Source organism: Macrotis lagotis, chromosome X (genome assembly GCF_037893015.1).
Source record: "Macrotis lagotis isolate mMagLag1 chromosome X, bilby.v1.9.chrom.fasta, whole genome shotgun sequence".
Taxonomy (NCBI): domain Eukaryota; kingdom Metazoa; phylum Chordata; class Mammalia; order Peramelemorphia; family Peramelidae; genus Macrotis; species Macrotis lagotis.
In genome coordinates this window covers 701,339,669-701,345,668 of record NC_133666.1, presented here as the reverse complement: position 1 = coordinate 701,345,668, position 6,000 = coordinate 701,339,669, and the positions used below count along the sequence as shown (strand labels likewise).

The 6,000-nt window shown below is 45.7% G+C and overlaps 1 protein-coding gene across 1 annotated transcript in view; it reads left to right on the top strand.

Annotated features, from left to right (window-relative positions):
- The first annotated feature begins 2,671 nt into the window (after positions 1-2,671).
- LOC141497221 (uncharacterized) overlaps positions 2,672-6,000 on the top strand; it is a 42,641-nt gene continuing 39,312 nt past the window's right edge. The window contains 1 exon segment of the mRNA XM_074199869.1: positions 2,672-2,971. Within this exon segment, the coding sequence (XP_074055970.1) occupies positions 2,710-2,971 (262 nt within the window). The 5' untranslated portion in view covers positions 2,672-2,709.

Here is a 6,000-nt window from a genome sequence, read left to right as displayed (position 1 = left end):
TTCTCAGACTCTGTGATTCTGAAATGCTGCGTGTTCATTAGATATTTGTCGAATGAATGAATGAATGAGTAGAGTGAGTGATGCCCGAATGAATTACTGAGTATGGGAATGAGTGACAGTCTCTGGCCAACAAATCCATACTAGGAATTCAAAGAAAAATAGTCCTTCACATTCTAGTAATTGCAAGAGAGATGCAACATAAGAACAAGCCGGGCTGTTATTAATACACTCAAAATGAGTTCATACATTTGAACCTCATGTGTGAAAAAATCCTCCTCCTTTAAAAGAATTCTTTTCAAAGGCTTTGTCAACCATTTCTTTTTCTCTCTACTTTAGGTTGCTGTACAAAAATGACCAAGGAGCACTGACCATCATGTTTGTTGTAGAGGAGATGGACAAAAACCCTACCCTTACCTGATCTTACCCTGGATTCTACCTCTCTACTACATTGACTAAGGTGCCTTGGAGAGCTCCCAGCAGTGGTTGTCTGACCAGGGTACATCCCCAACTACAGCTACAGGGCCTAGGACAAATGCACTTCAGCTGTCTGTCCAGATGGGGACTTGACTCGAATTCTCAAAGTATCCACAGGTGAGTAAGACTGCCCCAGACACTTTCTGAGATTTCATCAGGCTCCTGAGACGTAGTATGATGCAATGAATATAGACTGGGCCTTGGAGTCAGGAGGCCCAAATTTAAAAAGCTACCTTTGTCACAAATTAGATGTATGCCCTTGGCACAGACCCTTAACTTGTCAGTTCTCTCAGATTCTATAAATGTCAGAGAAGGTGCTGCCATATGTTAGTAGAAACTATATTTTTTCCTGGACCTACACCAATGACATGATCTGTACAATTCTGAAACCTCCACACAGGAGAGAGTGGGACTGCTCTTGAGCACTGCACCCCGTTTATTATCAAGGACATATTCAATGTCACTGGACTTCTATCCTGTGAAGGAACACTAGAGACTTTAAAGGCCTAATTCCCATTACCCAAAAAAAGTCTTTGTGCTCCAGGGGGGATGAAACAGTTTTCCCAAAGTCTCCAATATAATTGATGGGAGATTTGGGGACTATAATCCATTTGTTTTCAATATTGATTCATTGTTCTAAGCACTGGCACATTATCTGTCTTTCCTCTGCATGTTATATCTAAGTAATACTCTCAGGTTTCTTTTCCCAAATGATGCTTCTTTCAATAAAAGGAATGTTGAGCATTCTTTGAGTGAAAAGTGAAGGTTCTAGGAAGCAATGATGACTGTTCTTTAATAGTAGGAGAGGGGAAAGGAATGACCCCAGAATGAGATGATCACAAATGGAAATTTCTGTTTTCTGTTATTACAGTATAACTCTTTGATGATTATCCTTCTTAAAAAGTCTATTTTGTCTTTTACTTCAAGGATCACTGTAACATTTCTTTTAGATGACAGGGAACTAATGGGATTCAACCTTAACCGCACAGCAAAATTAAAGTTTTCCCTGCAAGCTCTCAAATTTTCCCTGATTCAGAGAAAGCTTCTTAAGTTCTAGATGGAAAGAGTGATGAAAGAAGCTTCCAAATGTCCACATTGTATGCCTGATGGGTATTAATGAAAGACTAAAGAACTATCAGTGTTAAACCAAAAATGTGACGCCAACTTAATAACGGATAATGTAGGGAATTTTCAGAAGTACACAAATATGCTAATGGGGCTACTGAAGGGCATTCAACCATGACAGCATTGAAAATAGAATCCTGAACTCTGTCATCATTCTTTGCAACAGTGAGCACAACTAACCAAGAGGTTTTTTGGCATTCAAAATTATTTTTATTTACAATGCTGGTTTTGTGGGAATTTTTCAAATGAAATCTTTACCCCATTTCTTATTAGTTCAGACTTTTTTCCAGTGTCCCTAAATCCAATTTTTTAATCACGAGGAAAGATGTTCCAATATTTCAATGCATTAAGGCTACAACACTAGATTTAAAAGAAATTTCGTAATGGATGGTAATTTTCTTTTGTTCCACAGCTTGGCCACGATGGCAAACGCACGGGGCCTTCTCCTCTTTCCTGGGGCTCCTGAGCTGAAGTGGGGTGCTTGGAATGCTCCCCCCCCCCCAGACCCGGTCACTCCAAGACCTTCCCTCTCCTTCCTTTACCCAGAAACGAAGCTTCCCCTGGAAGTTCACTCAATCCAGGTCCATGGGGCCTATCTACTGCCCCCAAGGCCACACTCTTCATTAATGGGCTGCTCAACGCGAGGGGTGCCACCACGTGTGGCCCGCAGCGAGGTGCCCCCCGCCCAGGTGAGGAACCAGCCCACTGAGGGCTCTACCAAGGGTTTGCCTCCGCAGAGGAGGGGCCACGCGACCCTCCTGCTCCCCCCGCAGACTCCGGGTTCGCCCGGGCCCCCAGCCCCAGGCTGCCCTCCCGTGGCTTCCGGCGCTGTCCCCCATGCCAGGGGCCCCCCGTGACGTCACGGGGCCAGCACACACTTAGTAGGCACCGACAGTGTACTAGTGGGGGGGCTCGGGGGTGGCCCCAGCTTCTAGGAGGAGGGGGCGGCGTGGCCCGACCCCGGAACGCATGCCCGTGCCCCCCCCACAACAGTTGCTTCCGGAGGCCCCAGGCTGGGGGGAGGGGCAGAAGGAGCGGGGGTGGGACCAGCCGTGGCAGCGACGCCCCCCGATTGGCGCTCAGGCCCAGCCCCGCCCCCTTGGCGGACCAATGGGAGCTTCCGCTCCGACGGGGCGGGGCGCGGCACCACAGGACGCAGGCGCAGTCGCACTCGCAGCTTCCGTCCTCCCGCGCAGTGCCGCAGGCCGGGCCGGGCCCCAGGCCGCGGCTCCTCCCCGGCCCCCTCCAGGCGGCCCCCACTCACCCCGGCCCGAGCCCACCGGGGGCGGCGGCGGAGAACGAACCCCTCGGAGCCGAGAGGCGCCAACGCGCGGCCGAGACGGCGGAGCGAGGGATGCTCGGAGAGCAGAAGGTCCGAGGCCAGAGGTTACGTCATGGAAAAGGGCGGGACGTCCGGCCAGCTGCCCCGGACTTCCTTCCGGCGCGTGAGTGGGGCTGCTTGGGGGGCGGGGCTCTCCTTCCCCACGCGGGAGCGTCCGGAAGCGGGCGGCCATGCGGCGTCCCCGCCCGTGGGAGCGAGGATTCCGCGGCAGGGCCCCGAGAGGAAGGACAGGCCGCCCCGGAGGGAAGCTGCGGCCTCGGAGCCCCCGACCTCCGCCGCCCGCCGCCCGCAGGGGCCCCAGCGGGGGGCGGGGCGCCGCGGGGGCCGCAGAGGCCTCTGGGAATGCGGGCCCTGAGGCGGGGGGGGGGGGGTCCGGGGAGGAGCCCCCCGAGGAAAGCCGGGCCCCAGCACGTGCGGGGGCTCCCGGCAGGGCCCGGGGGGGGGGGGGGCGCAGGACATGGACTGAAGCCGCGAGAGCTGGGAAGCGCGAGCCCAAGGCAGGGGGCCTGGGAAAACTGCCCCAAAACTCCTCACACGAGTGAAATCCCACGTCCGCTGCCCATGGCTAGGCCGAGCTAAGTAGTGCCCCGTCCATCCAAAGTCCAAAGAATTACTTACCTCTTACAAAAAGTGTAAGTAAATTCGTATGGAGAAATAAAAAGGCAAGAATTTCCGGGGACTTTATGAAAAAAAGTGCAAAACAAGGGGGCTTAGCCCTACCTGATCTAAAATTATATTATAAAGCATCAGTCCTCAAAACTGCCTGGTATTGGCTAAGAAATACAGAGGCTGATGAGTGGAATAGACTAGGTGCAATAGCAGGAAATGATTAGAGTAAGTAATCTGTTGTTTGATAACCCAAAGAGTCCAGGTATTGGGATAAAAACTTGCAAAAATTGGAAGTTAGTATAGTAGAAACTTGGATTAGACCAACACCAAGATAAGATCAAAATAGATTCAGGACTTAGACATAAAAAACAATACTATAAGCAAACTAGAAGATCAAGGACTAGTCTACCTGTCAGATCTATGGAAAGGGAAGCAGTTTATGACCAAGGAAGAGATAGAGAACATCATTAAACACAAGCTAGATCATTTTGGTTAAATTAAATTAAAAAGCTTTTGCACAGACAAAACCACTAACCAAGATAAAAAAATGGAGTAAATTGGAAAAAAAATCGTACAACCAGTTTTTCAGACAAAGGACTCATTTCTAAACTCTACAGAGAACTGAGTCAAATTTTCAAAAACACAAACCATCCCTTAATTGACAAATGGTCAAAGGATATGCAAAGGCAATTTACAGATGAACTAATCAGAGCAATCCACAGTCAGATGAAAAATTGCTCTAAATCATTACTTATTAGAGAAATACAAATTAAAGCATCTCTGAGGTACCACCTCACACCTCTCAGGCTGGCCAATATGACCAGAAGGGACAATCCATGTTGGAACAGATATGGGAGATCTGGGACACTAATACATTGTTGGTGAATCTATGAACTCATCCAGCCTTTCTGGAGAGAAATTTGGAATTAAGCCCAAAGGGCAATAAAAATGTATATGCTTTGACCCAGCAATACCAATACTGGGTCTGTACCCTGAAGAGATGATGGAAAAGGGTAAAAACATCATTTGTACAAAAATATTCATAGCAGCCCTGTTTGTGGTAGCAAAGAATTGGAAATTAAGTGAATATCCTTCATTTGGGGAATGGCTTAATAAACTTTTACATGTATGTGATGGAACACTATTGTTCTATTTGAAACCAGGAGGGATTGGAATTTCAGGAAGCCTAGAAGGATTTGTAGGAACTGATGCTGAACAATAAACATTGTACACCCTAACAGCAACATGGGGGTGGTGATCAACCTTGATGGACTCGCTCATTCCATCAGTGCAAAAATCAGGGACAATTTTGGGGCTGTCTGTGATAGAGAATATATTTGTATCCAGAGAAAGAATTGTGGAGTTTGAGCAAAGACCAAAGACTATTCCCTTTAATTTCGGGGGGGAAAAAACCGATTATATAATTTTGCTGTCTCTTATCCTTTAAGTTTCTTCCTTAAGAATATTTCTCATCACATTCAGCTTAGATCAATGTATACCATGGAAACAATGTAAAGACTGACAATGCTTTCAGAGGGGGGGTGGGGGGAGGGAAGCAAGATTAGGGGAAAATTGTAAAACTCAAAATAAAATCTTTAAAAAAAAAGCAGATCAGATAGGACAGAAAGTTTGAATTAAGATTCTACATTGCAAGTGCAATATGATATATTAATGTCATGTCAGATACTGACTGGAGAACTGTTCAAGGACAAAATAAACTGAGTTATTAAAAGTTTTGGTTTAAGCTTAATTTCAGCAAAGATAGTTTTTAAATGGAAGACATTTAGGAACACCCTGTTTGATTCAGGAAATAGACTGAATAATGATAATTTTCTGTATCAGTTTTTTGACCATAGAATGTCAGATTTGGTTTTGAATTTGAATTTTCATTGTGATGTCATAAATGTATGATGACCTCATAAAGTACCTTCATATGTGGAACTCAAAGGCAGGATGCCGAAACAGACCAGAAATTTCTAAAGAAAACACTTTGGGAGACCTTCCTTGCAGAGACATATATTTAATACAAGTTTTCTCAAAGAAACAAAAAATTTCATTTATAAAATCATTTACCACATTCAGATTTTCCTATCAGAAGTGGATATCTGAGCAGGGAATCTCTGATTTGAACAGTAATAGTTCATGACAAAGCATTATACTGATCTAATGTTAAATCTTGAATGGAATTAAAAATTCACGAGGAGGAAAATGAAAGCAAATCTAGAAATTGCAATGTTCTGACATTTATCAACTATAGGGTTGTAGAAACCCATCATTTACTTTAAGAAATTGTTTTATGAAACTCAGATTTCATTTCAGAAAAGGGGCTTTTCAGAATGCATATCAAACCATGGCAACAATTTTGAGTGTTTGCTACATGATAGTTGCGATATGACGGTGTAACGTCATGTCATATTGACTGGACAACTCAGAATGTTCAAAGATAAAAC